This window comes from Somniosus microcephalus, chromosome 10, assembly GCF_052327205.1.
Source record: "Somniosus microcephalus isolate GS21.2 chromosome 10, FLI_Smic_1.0, whole genome shotgun sequence".
NCBI classification, from domain to species: Eukaryota; Metazoa; Chordata; class Chondrichthyes; order Squaliformes; family Somniosidae; genus Somniosus; species Somniosus microcephalus.
In genome coordinates this window covers 10,564,414-10,578,721 of record NC_140996.1, presented here as the reverse complement: position 1 = coordinate 10,578,721, position 14,308 = coordinate 10,564,414, and the positions used below count along the sequence as shown (strand labels likewise).

Below are 14,308 nucleotides of genomic sequence, written 5' to 3'. Positions count from 1 at the left end.
AATCTCAGTTTTGAAATTTCCAAAAAGCCTGAACAGCTTTTTGGGGGGCGGGGGGAGAGAGTTCCCGATTTCCACCACCCTTTGTGTGAAGAAGTGCTTCCTGACATCACCCCTGAACTCTAATTTTAAGGTTCTGCCCCCTTGTTCTGGACTCACTCCCCACCAGAGGAAATAGTTTCTCTCGATCCACCCTATCAACTCCTTTAATCATCTTAAACACCTTGATTAGATCACCCCTTAATCGTCTAAACTCAAGAGAATACATGATGAGTCGATGCAACCGGTCCTCGTAATTTAACCCTTTTAGCTCCGGTATCATTCTGCTGAATCTGCACTGCTCCCCCTCCGAGGCCGATATAACCTTCCTGAGGTGCGGGGCCCAGAACTGAACACAGTGCTCTAGAAGAGTCTCCTCCCACCTTAGTTCATCTCACCCCATCAACATATCCTTCTATTCCTCTCTCCCTCATGTACTTATCTATCGAAAATATATCCCTTGCATCTGCAGTTTACAAATCTGCCCATGTCCTTAAAATGATAAGGGAGAGTTCCCAATTCGTATAATGAAGCTGAAGAATTTTTTTCCGGAGAGGGAAGACACAATCTACTTTACGAGTTGATTTTTCACAAATTCCTGAAGAAGGAAATTCATCTTACAGAAATTTCTCAAGAGTCATAACGGCACAGAAGGAGGCCATTCGGCCCATCGAGTCCGTGCCGGCTCTCTGTAGAACAATCCAGTCAGTCCCATTCCCCCGCTCTATCCCCGTAGCCCTGCAAGTTTTTTTCCCTCAAGTGCCTATCCAGTCTCCCCTTGAAAACATTGAGTGTCTCCGCTTCCACCACTTCCGTTGGCAGCGAGTTCCAGGTCCTCACCACTCACTGTGTAAAAAAGTTTTTCCTCACATCCCCCCTGTATCTCTTGCCCAAAACCTTAAATCTATGTCCCCTAGTCCTTGTACCATCAACTAGTGGGAACAGCCTTTCCCCATCTAGCCTATCCAAACCCGTCATAATCTTGTACACCTCGATCAAATCACCCCTCAACCTCCTTTGCTCTAATGAAAACAAATCCAGCTTCTCCAACCTGTCCTTGTAGCTAAGATCCCCCATCCCCGGAACCATTCTGGGAAATCTCCTCTGCACCCTCTCAAGGGCCTTCACATCCTTCCTAAAGTGTGGTGACCAGAACTGGACGCAATACTCCAGTTGTGGCCTAACCAGCGCTTTATAAAGGTTCAGCATAACTTCTCTGCTTTTGTACTCAATACCTCTATTTATGAAGCCCAAGATCCCATATGCTTTGCTAACCACTCTCTCAATATGTCCCGCCACCTTCAGGGACCTATGCACAATAATTGATCAACGCACAGAATTTCAATAGCTGCCATTAATTTGATTAAGAGTTCTATATTCCAGTTAATTCTTTAGATTTGCAAGATCTATCTTAGCGCCTCCTTATCCTGATTTCCCAAATTCCAATTTTAGCCAGTCTTGTAACAATTTTAGATGCAGGTCAGATTTGCAACACGCTCAAATCACTTGAAGGAGGGCACATTTCCCGTACAGATATGGAGGAGGAAGAAAGCTTAAACATTTCAGCTTCAAATTTAATACCGCCGATGCATTTTCTGGAATCTAAATATTTCACTAAGTTACAATCTTAATTTTTCAGCTGCATTGCAGGAAATTGGTTTAGAAAATTGCAATTGAAAATTAAACTAAAACTTATTAACTTTAGCTTTCTCAACCTTAATTTGATTGTAGCGCTGTCAAAAGGAGAACGCCAGCGTACAGCAGCAGTGATGTCATTAAGCTGTCTAAGCAGCCAATCACATTGAAGAATTCTCACAGACAGCAAACCAGGAAATAAATAGCAGCTTTTATCAGTCATGTTTTAAAAAATTTATACAGCATGAAATAAAGATTGGGGCATACACATGGGGTTAAGGTAGAAGCTGAACTATCATAAACAAACTTAAAAAAAAATATTTATTATTTTAAAATTCTAGTATCTTTTATCATAATGGAGAAATTTGACATTCCACAAATATTAAATTTGTTTTTCAGGGCCAGAACAGTTGTTCAACAGTCAATATGCTGTTAAAACCCCAGTACACCTTTATCAACAAGGCTTAACATTTTATGGGGTGTTTAACAGCGATATTAGAGCGGAAAAGGGGAAGTTTTCGTCCGTTCAACTGATTGCCGGCTATGGGGAGTTCCACAGTGCAGCGGGGAATGAGTGACTGCAACTTCAGGATCTCCACGTTCATCGGTGCACGCGCTAAATCCCGAAGTTACAGTCAATTTCAGAGGGGTAATGATGGCAAACGCCGACAGTTTTGCCGTCATTATCACTGCAAAATCCAGGCCATTAGCCAACATTTTTTCCAGTTAATAAAACAGTAGCTCCTGCAAGACCTAATCTGGGCAAAGTCACTGGAGCAATCTCGCCACAGTATGGCATGCTGTCTTGCAATGATTAAATTCCTGTTTTCAAAAGAATAAAGATTCCCAATTAATCTTCCATAGCAAAATGTACAAATAATGTACTTACCAGATCTAAGGCAGAGCCACCACCTAGATATTCCATTATAATCCATAATTTTGTATCCTGTGCATGAAATGAACAATTTATCAAAAAAACTGCTTATAGGGTGAATCACAATACTGTACATTAACAAGCAACGTAAAAGTCTGGCCTCTTGGGCGTCCCCCACTTCTTCCGCTCCAGTATTGGGGCCGTGCCTTCAGCTGCCTGGGCCCCAAGCTCTGGAATTCCCTCCCTAAGCCTCCCCACCTCTCCCTCCTTCTTTAAGACGCTCCTTAAAACCCACCTCTTTGACCAAGCTTTTGGTCACCTGTCCCAATATCTCATGTGGCTCGGTGTCAAATTTTATCTGATTAATGTTCCTGTGAAGTGCCGCGGGAGGTTTTACTACGTTAAAGGAGCTATATAAATGCAAGTTGTTGTTGAAAGTGCTGCACACTATGAACACACTACAAACCCCCGAGTGGGTTTTAAGTTCCTATTAGCTAACATTCCTTAACAGATCACAAGTCCCCTTACATTTCTATAAATTAAACAAACCAATGTGAAGGGTGAAAAGGCTGTTGCAAAACAATTTATTATAGTAGGATCAAATTAGAACATGCATGGGGTAATATATATATATATATATATATATAAATAAATAAAAATATGTATTACGTCAAGACAAAGAAAGGCCAGAATGTTACGCCTTATTAAATTCAGAATATACTGGGGTTTCTGCAATTTCTACGAAGTACATCAAGAATCAAAAGATTACATCGACAGACCATTACAGAAATAGGCCATTCATCCCAACAGGTCTATTGCTGGTGTTAATGCTTCACACGAGCTTCCTCCCACCCTATTTCATCTCTCCCCATCAGTATACCCTTATATTAATTTCTCCCTCGTGTGTTTATCTAGCTTCCCCCTTAAATGCATCTCTGCTACTCGTCTCAACTACCCCGTGTGGTAGCGAGTTCCACATTCTCACTGCTCTCTGGGTAAAGAGGTTTCTCCTGAGTGCCCTATTGGATTTATTAGTGACTATCTTATATTTATGCCCCTAGTTTTGGACCACCCCTATAAGTGGAAACAGCTTCTCTACGTGTACCCTATCGAAACCCTACATAATTTTAATGAGCTCTACTAGGCTGATACTCTAGTGCAGTACTGAGGGAGTGCTGCACTGTTGGAGGTGCCGTCTTTAGGATGAGACGTTAAACCGAGGCTCCGTCTGCTCTCCCAGGTGGATGTAAACGATCCACGGCCACTATTTTGAAGAGGAGCAGGGGAGTTATCCCCGTTGCCCTATTGAATACTTATCGCTTAATCAGCATCACTAAAACAGATGAGCTGGTCATGATCACATTGCTGTGTGCGCAAACTGGCTGCCGCATTTCCTACATTACAACAGTGGCTACACTTCAAAAAGTACTTCATTGGCAGTAAAGCGCTTTGAGATGTCTGGTGGTCATGAAAGGCGCTATATAAATGCAAGTCTTTCTTTTTTTCTTTCGAGAGAGGTTTGACCCCAGAAACTTCTCACTCGGAGGCGGCTGCGACCCCTGATCCACGCAAGAGCAAAATATGGAAGCTCTGTTGTGGCTCGAGGTGCAGACTATAAAAAACTCAATGGCCCAGTAATTCCTGTCACAACGCGCGAGTACGGACGGGGTACTCACGTGTGTGCCCGGAGGAATTGCCGGTTTTCAGCATGCACAGCGCATGCGCTGAAAACTGGCATTTCCTGTCCTCTGACCCAAGGGGTTAAGAGGCAGAACGCGTGCGACTGCACAGGCAGCGCGTGCGCAGTGAAATTCCTTTTCCCCCCCCCACCCCCAGAGTTGCCCGAGTGTAAAGGCCTCCGGTTTTTACGCGTGGAAAAACCAGACGTAAGTACTTAGTTTTTCAGATAAGTGGGCTTTTAGTACAATGTAGAAATTTTTTTTCCCCCACAGGTTTATTATTTTTAAAGAATTTACAGTAAGGTAAGTTTAGTTTTAGACCCTATTCTTAAAAAATTTATTTTTTTCAAAAAATTGATTAATTGTTTAAAACATTTTTTAAAACTTATTTATAGTTAATATAATCAGTGGGATGTTTTTAAAAATTTTATTTAAAGTTTAAGTAGTGTGTTGGCAGCCCATACTTTTCATGAGTTTGACAGCTCTTACTCTCAAACTCATGAATGAAGTTTCCCCTCCCCTGATTGGCTGCACAGTGCTCACCTGATCCCAGCCGGCACATCGCACTAACTACGCCGCTGGATCAGGTAAGCACAGCGCGCCGACATCTGAACCGGGCCAGTGACAGGAAATGCAAGCAGGCCCGGGCTTCAGATGTCGGCGCGCCGGGTGAGTGCAGGGCCAATTCAAATTTCAAAAAAATACTTTTGCACTTCTGAAGGTGCCGTGCTCAAATCATAACAACTTTCCATTTCAAACTGGGTTATCTACTCCATTTGATAAACGCTATCCCTTATACAACTGCATTTAGTCAAATGAACAGCAAATATCTACCAGATGTCATTTGGGCAGCCCTTGTCAAAGCAAAAAGCCCAAAATAAATGAGGTACCAATTAGCTTTGATCGAATAGAATGGCAGAACAGGCTTGAGGGTTCCTATTTACCTAAGCACTTTGGAAAATCCTGAGGATAAGAAAGAATCATAGAAGTTTACGGCACAGAAAGGAGGCCATTCGGCCCATCGTGTCCGTGCCGGCTGAAAAAAAGCTCTCCAGCCCAATCCCACTTTCCAGCTCCCGATTTACCGGCACCTAAATAACCGGAAATCTCTGTTAACCGGCAAAATTCAGGAGTAGGTTCAGGTAAGTTTTACTTCATATTAGTGGCCGTTCCTGGATCTGTGGCTGTGTAACCGAGGTTCCTACACCTGTTGCTAAGCAACAAGGACGCCTGGATCTTGTGGCCAAGGTTCCTGCACCTGTTGCTAAGCAACAGGGAAGCCTGGATTTGTTGCTGTGTACGGGGCGCTCATACCTTTTACTATACCTCTCTGTAATCCGGACTTTCTGATAAACCGGCACCACACCGGTCCCGTCTGTGCTGGATAAAAAAGTTTCCTGTACAACACTATACCATGGTGTATCACTCCTTTAATAGTCATATATGTTATCGCAAAATGAAGCATTACAAAAATGTTAGTCTATATAATGGATCACAGGCTGAACTAAACTCTCAATCAGCTTGAATGCTGCAATACACATTGTATTCCTGTTGGCATGGGGGTTGTTGGGGTCATCTTTTGCACACCTTGAGTATTCAGCTGGACCTGCACTATAAAGTCCACCGATGGCTGGACTTCTAAGAGATTTTAAAACCACACCAAAAGATTGCAGTGTCTGAAAATAAGGGTGGTATAACTTGCCAGGCAAGGGCAATTGTCATCAATTGCCTTTCCTGAAGAACCTTCCCAGAGCTGTGAGTGAGGGTAAAAGAAAAAACACTTCAGAACAAGAGATGAAGAAAAGGAGTAAGGCAAAGAGAGGGGCCAGAGAAGGGCATTTCCCAATCACTTGTATCCAGTGAGGTGCCCTTTTCGCTTCACTGATACTGTCTATTGAATTGCTCACTATAAAGCAGCAGCAAGATAGTGGTTTCATATTAAAATGAATACAGGATCACAGCCATTCACCAAGAGCTTGTATTTATATGGCACCTTTAGCATAGAAGGCTTGTATCTTTGTGACCTTTCCTATACAGCACCCAGGTTTACTCAACCCATTCATAGCATAAGACTGCAGATACCCATGCTACATTCTGGAGTAAAACAGAATTGAGGACTGAATCATCGAAATTTACAGCAAAGGTGGCCATTCGGCCCATCGTGTCTGTGCCGGCTGAGAAAGAGCTCTCTAGCCTAATCCCACTTTCCAGCTCTCGGTCCGTAGCCCTGTAGGTTACGGCGCTTCAAGTGCATATCCAAGTACTTTTTAAATGTGATGAGGGTTTCTGCCTCTACCACCCTTTCAGACAGCGAGTTCCAGACCCCCACCACCCACTGGGTGAAAAAAGTTCTCCACTCCCCTCTAATCCTTCGACCAATTACTTTAAATCTCTGCCCCCTGGTTATTGACCTCTCTGCCAAGGGAAATAGGTCCTTCCTCTATCTGCTGCATGTCATTATACATAGATACATAGAGATAGGAACAGGAGTAGGCCATTCGGCCCTGCTCCGCCATTCAATGAGATCATGGCTGATCTTCGTCTGAGATCATAGCTGATCTTACCAGTTCAGTACCCCGTCCCCGCCTTTTCTCCGTAACCCTTAATCCCCTTAGCCTTCAGAAATATATCCAATTCTCTCTTGAAAATATTTATTGAATTAGCCTTCACAGCCCTCTGTGGCAGGGAATTCCACAGGCTCACCACTCTTTGAGTGAAGAAATTCTTCCTCATCTCTGTTTTAAATGATTTGCCCGCTATTTTTAGACTGTGGCCCCTGGTTCTGTGCTCCCCGGCCATTGGAAACATTCTCTCTGAATTCAGCCTGTCCAGGCCTGCCATAATTTTATATGTTTCGATGAGATCCCCTCTCAATCTTCTAAACTCCAGTGAGTACAAGCCCAAACTATTTAATCTCTCTTCGTAGGTCATTCCCGCCATCAGCCTGGTGAATCGCCGTTGCACTCTTTCCATGGCAAGAACATCCTTCCGCAGATGGGGCGACCAAAACTGTACACAATACTCCAGATGCGGTCTCACCAGCACCTTGTACAGCTGTAGTAAGGTATCCCTATTCCTATACTCGAACCCCCTTGATATGAAGGCCAACATACCATTTGCCTTCTTAATCGCCTGTTGCACCTGCATGCTCTCCTTCAGTGACTGGTGCACAAGAACACCCAGGTCCCTCTGCACTTCCCCATCTCCCAATCTATTGCCATTTAGATAATAATCCACCCTCCTGTTTTTACCCCCAAAGTGGATAACCTCGCATTTATCCACATTATAGTGCATCTGCCACGTATCCGCCCATTCCCCCAACCTGTCCAAATCGCACTGTAGCCTCCTGACATCCTCATCAGAGCCCACCCCTCCTCCTAGTTTAGTGTCGTCAGCAAATTTGGAAATATTGCATCCAATTCCCTGATCCAGATCATTTATATATATTGTGAACAGCTGGGGTCCCAGGACAGATCCTTGCGGCACCCCGCTGGTCACTGCCTGCCACTCCGAAAACGAGCCGTTTATTCCAACTCTCTGTTTTCTATCCGCCAGCCAGTTCTCTATCCACGTTAATACTTTGCCCCCAATCCCATGAGCCTTAATTTTGCATGATAATCTTTTGTGTGGAACCTTATCGAAGGCTTTCTGGAAGTCAAGGTACACCACATCCACTGGCTCTCCCCCATCTATTTTACCAGTTACTTCCTCAAAAAATTCCAGCAGATTAGTCAAACACGATTTACCCTTTGTAAATCCATGTTGACTCTGTCCGATCCTTTCCCCATTTGTCAAGTGCTCCGCTATTTTATCCTTAATAATGGACTCTAGCATTTTGCCCACAACCGATGTAAGGCTTACTGGTCTATAATTCCCTGCTTTCTCTCTACCCCCCTTTTTAAATATTGGGGTAACATTAGCTACCCTCCAATCCACGGGTACTGTTCCCGAGTCAATGGAGTTCCGGAAGATGATCCTTAGAGCATCTGCTATCTCCAGGGCCACCTCCTTAAGTACCCTAGGATGTAGTTTATCAGGCCCCGGGGATTTGTCGGCCTTCAGTCCCCTCAACTTACCCAACACCATATCCCTAGAGATACTAATTTCTGTCAGCTCCTCCCTCTCATTAGTCCCTATGTTTGCCGATATTCCTGGGAGGTTATTTGTGTCCTCCTTTGTGAATACAGAACCAAACCTATAGAGAAAGAAAGAACGTGCATTTATACAATGGCTTTCACAACCTCAGGACACCAAAAAGTACTTCATTGGCTGGAAAGCGCTTTGGGAAGTGTCGTCACTGTTGTAATGTAGGAAACACGGCAACCAATTTGCACACAGCAAGCTCCCACAAACAGCAATGTGATAATGACCAGGTGTTAGTGATATTAGCAGAGGGATAAATATTGCAGCTTTGCGTTTAAAACTAGCATTCCCTTTGGCAGAACACTACTTTTAATATAACCAGATATTCAGCTATTTAAGAGGAAGGTTTTAGCTGGGAAGCAACAGTTTTAAGAATAAACATCCCACGTTAAAGGAAAACAGGACACTCGTACACTACGACCCGTTTCATTCATGAGGCTCGTGAAAGAGCTTCTGTAACCAAATAGCAACGAGATAATGATCAGAAAAGTTGTATTTTAGTGATGTTGGTTGTGGGATAAATATTGGCCCAGGACACCGGTGATAACTCCCCTGCTCTTCTTCGAAAAGGATTTGGTGTTCATTTGTGGTCAGCCATGGCTTAGTGGGCGCACTCTCGCCTCGGAGTCAGAGGGTTGTGGGTTTATAGTCCCACTCCAGAGACTTGAGCACAAAAATCTAGGCTGACACTCCAGTGCAGTGCTGAGGGAATGCTGCACTGTCGGAGGTGCCGTCTTTCGGATGAGGCGTTAAACCAAGGCCCCGTCTGCTCTCTCAGGTGGATGTAAAGGATCCCAAGGCACTATTTCGAAGAGGAGCAGGGGAGTTATTCCCGATGTCCTGGTCATTTATCCCTCAACCAACATAACAAAAAAAGAGATTATCTGGTCATTATCACATTGCTGTTTGTGGGAGCTTGCTGTGCGCAAATTGGCTGGCGCGTTTCCTACATTACAACAGTGACTACACTTCAAAAGTACTTCATTGGCTGTAAAGCGCTTTGAGATGTCCAGTGGTCATGGAAGGCGCTTGTCTTTCTTTCCTTTTCATTTGACTAAATGCAACTGTATATGGCATTTATCAAATGGGTTAGATATTCCGGTAGCAAGTGGAAAGTTGTTAAGAATTGAGCACAGTACGTTTTGAAGTGTGCAGAGAATTTTTTGAAGTTTGGATACTGGGAATTTCCCTCAGTTTTTAACCGGTAACTTGAAGCCACTGTAAACCAGGCCGGCTGAACATAATTCACTCGGAGAAGATTGAAGTCCTAACTCTGTGCTGCTGCATAGCTTGGCAGCCGAGACTTGCTGCTGGAACCACAGAAAATATAATAATCAGTTGGGCTGACAGAAATTGTCAATGATTAGTGATATTACAGCTTGCAGACTTCAAGGTTTAGGTATGTTAGAACCAGAGGTTACTTCACTCAATTTGTACTTGTCGGCAAAAAGCAGGACATTCAAGTCAAAAACCAACAAACCGCAGAACTCGTGCTGAATCCTTAAGCAAGGTAACAAAATCAAGCCAGGTGGCTAGACTGCATGATGGGCAAAAAGACTTGTATTTCTGCAGCGCCTTTCACGACCTCAGGACTTCTCAAAGCACTTTACAGCCAATGAAGTACCTTTGAAGTGTAGTCACTGTTGCAATGCGGGAAACGCGGCAGCCAAAGGCTAACATTTGCTCAGTGTACATCAACGTCCCCTCCAAGTTGTGGTGTCGCACTGCTGTCTGCCAGTCCTGCGCAGCCCGGGACCCGCTTTTACAATGTGAAATTTCACGCTTGCGCAAAACTTTGAATGGTCCGCGCAGCCCGTTAAAGGGACCGCGCACCCAAATTTAAAATTAGGGGGAACATTGGTGTATACATACTTATCCTATCCTTAGCACTGAGTTATAACTCTTAGGGGAGAGTGGCAGAAGAATCTCTCAATTGTTTAAAATTCAAGTATTATTTCATGAAAACCTCAGACAAGAGTCATAGGATTTGCCAATGCCTTGCTAGAGAGTCCACTGGCCTTTATACAAAGGCTGTAAGATTTGCTTCACTCTTAACAAACCAAATCAGATCTCCAATAGATTTCAAACTGAGGCATCAATTGCACCAAGTCACAAGAGCAACAACCAAGAACTGGGCCTGTACAGTTAACATTCCTTCCTCTCCCCATAAAAAACGAAAATACAATACACATCCGGTGGCGCGAAGTGATCTGGTAGGTTTGTTTGCATTACCTGGGCCTGTTCAAAGGGTGGTTCATCACTAGATATGACTATATGACTTTAAAGAACTTTCCTTCCATGCCTTCCTGCTGATAATCCTCTTGCATTTCTGTGGGATGTTTAAGAGTTGTTGGCAGGTGAGAGTGGCTGGGTCACTCAGAGAGAGTGACCCCTGGGAACCTCCAAGCCACATTCCTTTACAGTAAGGAATTAAAGTGGTAGGATCAGTAAAGCAAGCCAATGTACGGAGAATTGGCACCTTGTATTAGTGAAGACTTGGCAACCAGTACCACCTGTGCTTGCCTCCTAGCCAGGCCATGCGTTCGACTCCCAAGGCTGCTCATTACTCAGATCCATATTTTGAAGAGTGTAAAGAGTGGCCATCAGGACCTCATGAAAATTAACTAGCTTGAGGGAACTTCCTTCTTCTTAGGCAGTCCCTCGGAACCGAGGATGACTTGCTTCCACACTAAAAATGAGTTCTCAGGTGACTGATAAGTCCAATGCGGGACCTACAGTCTGTCACAGGTGGGGCAGACGGTGGTTGAAGGGGTGGGTGGGTGGGGTGCTTGGGTTGACGTGCGCTCCTTGCACTGCCTGCACTTGGCTTCCGCTTGCTCCCGGCGAAGAGACTCGAGGTGTTCAGCGCCTTCCCGGATGCTTCTCCTCCACTTTGTGCGGTCTTGGGCCAGGGATTCCCAGGTGTCAGTGGGGATGTTACACTTTTTCAAGGAGGCTTTGAGGGTGCCCTTGAAGCATTTCCTCTGCCCACCTGGGGCTCTCTTGCCGTGTTGGAGCTCCGAGTAGAGTGCTTGTTTTGGGAGTCTCGTATCAGGCATGTGGACGATGTGGCCCGTCCATCGGAGCTGATCGAGCGTGGTCAGAGCTTCGATGCTGGCCTGAGCAAGAACACTGACATTGGTGCACCTATCCTGCCATTGGATTTGCAGGATCTTGCGGAGGCAGCGTTGGTGGTACCTCTCCAGTGCTTTGAGGTGCCTGCTGTACATGGTCCATGTCTCTGAAGCATACAGGAGTGCGGGAACTTGAGACTGTTAGTACCACCGGAACAAAATGGTTTGCGGGGCGGTAAGTGAGTTAAAGTTAAAGCACTCTGGACTAACAAAGGCACAAATAATATTTATTTAGCTTCTCTGGAATACCTAAACCAGTGCTGCTGCCTGCAACCCCCACGCCTTTGGTGTTTTGAACAATTTTAGCTAGTTCTTAAGAAAGCAGGTCTCTATATAACCCACAGTCAATATTTATCCCTCAACCAACATCACTAAAAAGAGATTATCTGGTCATTAGCACATTGCTGTTTGTGGGAGCTTGCTGTGTGCACATTGGGTGTTGTGTTTCCTACATTGCAACAGTGACCACACTTCAAAAGCACTTCATTGGCTGTAAAGCGCTTTGGGACGTCCTGAGATCTTGAAAGGTGCTATAGAAATGCAAGTCCTTTTTTACACAGGATTACATCGGATATACGGCACAGAAACAGGCCATTCGGCCCAACCAGTCTATGCCGGCATTTATGCTCCACTCGAGCCTCCTCCCGTCTTTCCTCATCTAACTCTATCAGCGTAACCCTCTATTCCCTTCTCCCTCATATGTTATCTAGCCTCTCCTTAAATACATCTATACTATTTGCTTCAACCACTCCCTGTGGTAGCGAGTTCCACATTCTCACCACTCTCTGGGTAAAGAAGTTTCTTCTGAATTCCCTATTTGATTTCTTGGTGACTATCTTATATTGATGGCCTCTAGTTATGCTCTTAACCACAAATGGAAACATTCTCTCTGTATCCACTCTATCAAAACCTTTCATAATTTTAAAGACCTCTATTAGGTCACCCCTCAGCCTTCATTTTCCAAGAGAAAAGAGACCCAGCCTGTTCATCCTTTCCTGATAGGTATACCCTCGCATTTCTGGTATCATCCTTGTAAATCTTCTCTACACCCTCTCCAGTGCCTCCATATCCTTTTTATAATATGGCGACCAGAACTGTACGCAGTACTCCAAGTGTGGTCTAACCAAGGTTCGATACAAGTTTAGCATAACTTCCCTACTTTTCAATTCTATCCCTCTAGAAATAAACCCTAGTGCTTGGTTTATGGCCTTGTTAACCTGTGTCGCTACTTAGTGATTTGTGTATTTGTACTCCGAGATCCCTTTGCTCCTCTACCCCACCTAGACTCGCACCCTCCAAGTAATAAGTGACCTCATTTTTCCTACCAAAATGTAATACCTCACATTTATGTGTTTAATTTTATTTTCCAATTATATGCCCATTCTGCAAGTTTATTACTATCGTCCTGTAATTTGTTGCAGTCCTCAGTATTAACTATCCCCCCCCCCCCCCCAAAATTTGGTGTCATTCGCAAATTTAGAAATTGTGTTTTTGATTATGAAATTTAGACTTGGCTCAACATGCCAAAGCAGAGATGAAGCACGTCAGGCAAATCGCCAAACTGACCAGGTGTTCTAGAGATGAAGCAAACTTTTGAGTTAAAGCTCTGGTCCAGAACGTAAGTACTAATGTGATCTTCCAAACCGTCAGTAGCAACTCCCAAACTGAGTACCTGGTAAGCACTATACTGATGCCCTTAAAGCAACAAAAAGGCCAAAATTAATTCTCTTATTTTTATTTTAAAAGGAAACAATTCAGAGATACCAAATGGAAAAGAAGAAAAAGTGTCTCCTCAGTTATGGAAGTAGACAGACTTCATCAAACAGAAGTCTGCACAGCATTAAATGATCACTGTAAAGGCAGTGTATTTTTTTAATTCATTCTCGGGATGTGGGCGTCGCTGGCAAGGCCAGCGTTTATTGCCCATCCCTAATTGCCCTCGAGAAGGTGGTGGTGAGCCGCCTTCTTGAACCGCTGCAGTCCGTGTGGTGAAGGTGCTCCCACAGTGCTGTTAGGGAGGGAGTTCCAGGATTTTGACCCAGCGACGATGAAGGATCAGCCGATATATTTCCAAGTCAGGATGGTGTGTGACTTGGAGGGGAACTTGGAGGTGGTGGTGTTCCCATGCGCCTGCTGCCCTTGTCCTTCCAGGTGGAAGAGGTCGTGGGTTTGGGAGGTGCTGTCGAAGAAGCCTTGGCGAGTTGTTGCAGTACATTTTGTAGATGGTACACACTGCAGCCTACTCAATTAATGTTGGGGGCAGGGTGCAAAGATGCATGAACATACACAGCCTCGTTCTCTTGGGCCTAACACAGTTAATAGCTACTTGAAATTAAAGTGCCGAATTAAAAATTCTGCACTGAGGACATTTATCATACAGCTTACACAGAACACACCACACTGCAAATGGTATTTGTTAGAAAAGGTAAACAACATTGGCACAGACTTTGCTGGAGCTGTCCTATGAGGAGAGATTAAATAAAATAGGCCTATATTCTCTGGAATTTAGAAGAATGAGAGGCGATCTCATCGAACAACGTAATAAAACGTCCCATGGCGCTTCACAGGAGTGTTATAAAAAAAATACAAAATTTGACACCGAGCCATGTAAGGAGATGTGAGGGCAGATGACCAAAAGCTGGGTCAAAGAGGTCGGTTTTAAGGAACGTCATAAAAAAGGAACGAGAAGTGGAGAGATTTAGGGAGGGAAAGAGCTTAGGACCTAGGCAGCTGAAGGTACGCCTGCCAATGGTGGAGCATTTAAAATCGGGGGAGTTCAAAAGGCCAGAATAGGCAGAGCGCAGAGA

The 14,308-nt window shown here is 44.4% G+C and overlaps 1 protein-coding gene across 1 annotated transcript in view; it reads right to left on the bottom strand.

The window, feature by feature from the left end:
- The window catches only part of LOC147111438 (serine/threonine-protein kinase 24), a 75,071-nt gene that overhangs the window by 37,659 nt on the left and 23,104 nt on the right, over positions 1 to 14,308 (bottom strand). Inside the window, exon 4 of the mRNA XM_085998431.1 lies at positions 2,561 to 2,617. Coding sequence (XP_085854557.1) covers positions 2,561 to 2,617 — 57 coding nt within the window. The remainder of the gene's footprint in view (positions 1 to 2,560; positions 2,618 to 14,308) is intronic.